The 1,163-nt window shown below is 48.4% G+C and overlaps 1 protein-coding gene across 1 annotated transcript in view; it reads left to right on the forward strand.

The window, feature by feature from the left end:
• Window positions 1–428: 428 nt before the first annotated feature.
• Window positions 429–1,163, forward strand: part of LOC106942898 (atrial natriuretic peptide receptor 1-like) — a gene marked incomplete at its 5' end in the record, with an annotated part of 20,535 nt that continues 19,800 nt past the window's right edge. The window contains one exon of the mRNA XM_015026253.1: window positions 429–581. Coding sequence (XP_014881739.1) covers window positions 429–581 — 153 coding nt within the window. The remainder of the gene's footprint in view (window positions 582–1,163) is intronic.

The following is a 1,163-nucleotide window of genomic DNA, read 5'->3' on the forward strand; positions in this document are numbered from 1 at the left end:
GGATGGAGGGGAGGATTGTGGAGGGGTGAGGTGTGGATGTTGATGGATGGATGGGTGGATGATGAATGGATGGATGAATGGATGGATGGGTGGATGATGGATAGATGGATGGATGATGAATGGATGGATGGGTGGATGATGGATGGATGATGGGTGGATGATGAATGGATTAATGGATGATGGGTGGATGATGAATGGATGATGGGTGGATGGATGGATGGGTGGATGAATGGACGGATGATGGATGGATGATGAATGGATGATGGGTGGATGATGAATGGATGATGGATGGATGGATGTATGATGGATGGATGATGAATTGATGGATGAATGGATGGATGGGTGGATGGTGGGTAGATGGATGGAGGATGAATGGATGGATGGGTGGGCGGTTNTACATCCAACCATAAATCCATCATCCAACCATCCATCCAACATCCATCCTAACCGTCTCGTTCTCTCCTCAGGTTGTGAAGTTTCTGACCTATCAGGAGCCTCACAGCTCCGCCTACCAGCAGTTTGTCTCCAACCTCAAGATGGACGCCAGGAACTGGTTTAACTACAGCATGGACGACTCTCTGGTACTGAGTAGATGGATGGATGGGTGGATGATGGATGGATAGATGGATGGATGGGTGGATGATGAATGGATGGATGGATGGATGGGTGGATGATGGATAGATGGATGGATGATGAATGGATGGATGGATGGATGGGTGGATGATGGATGGATAGATGGATGGATGGGTGGATGATGAATGGATGGATGAATGGATGGATGGGTGGATGATGGATAGATGGATGGATGATGAATGGATGGATGGGTGGATGATGGATGGATGATGGGTGGATGATGATGGATGGATGGGTGGGTGGATGATGAATGGATAATGGATGGATGGATGGATGATGAATGGATGATGGATGATGAATGGTGGATGGATGGGTGGATGATGGATGGATGGATGAGGGGATGATGGGTGGATGATGGATGGATGATGAATGGATGGATGGATGATGGGTGGATGATGAATGGATGATGGGTGGATGGATGGATGGGTGGATGAATGGACGGATGATGGATGGATGATGAATGGATGATGGGTGGATGATGGATGGATGAATGGGTGGATGAGTGGATGGACAAGGGGGCGATAAGTGGG

The sequence above is a fragment of the Poecilia latipinna genome, unplaced genomic scaffold (genome assembly GCF_001443285.1).
Source record: "Poecilia latipinna isolate Pla-1442-1.1 unplaced genomic scaffold, P_latipinna-1.0 Scaffold4656, whole genome shotgun sequence".
Taxonomy (NCBI): Eukaryota; Metazoa; Chordata; class Actinopteri; order Cyprinodontiformes; family Poeciliidae; genus Poecilia; species Poecilia latipinna.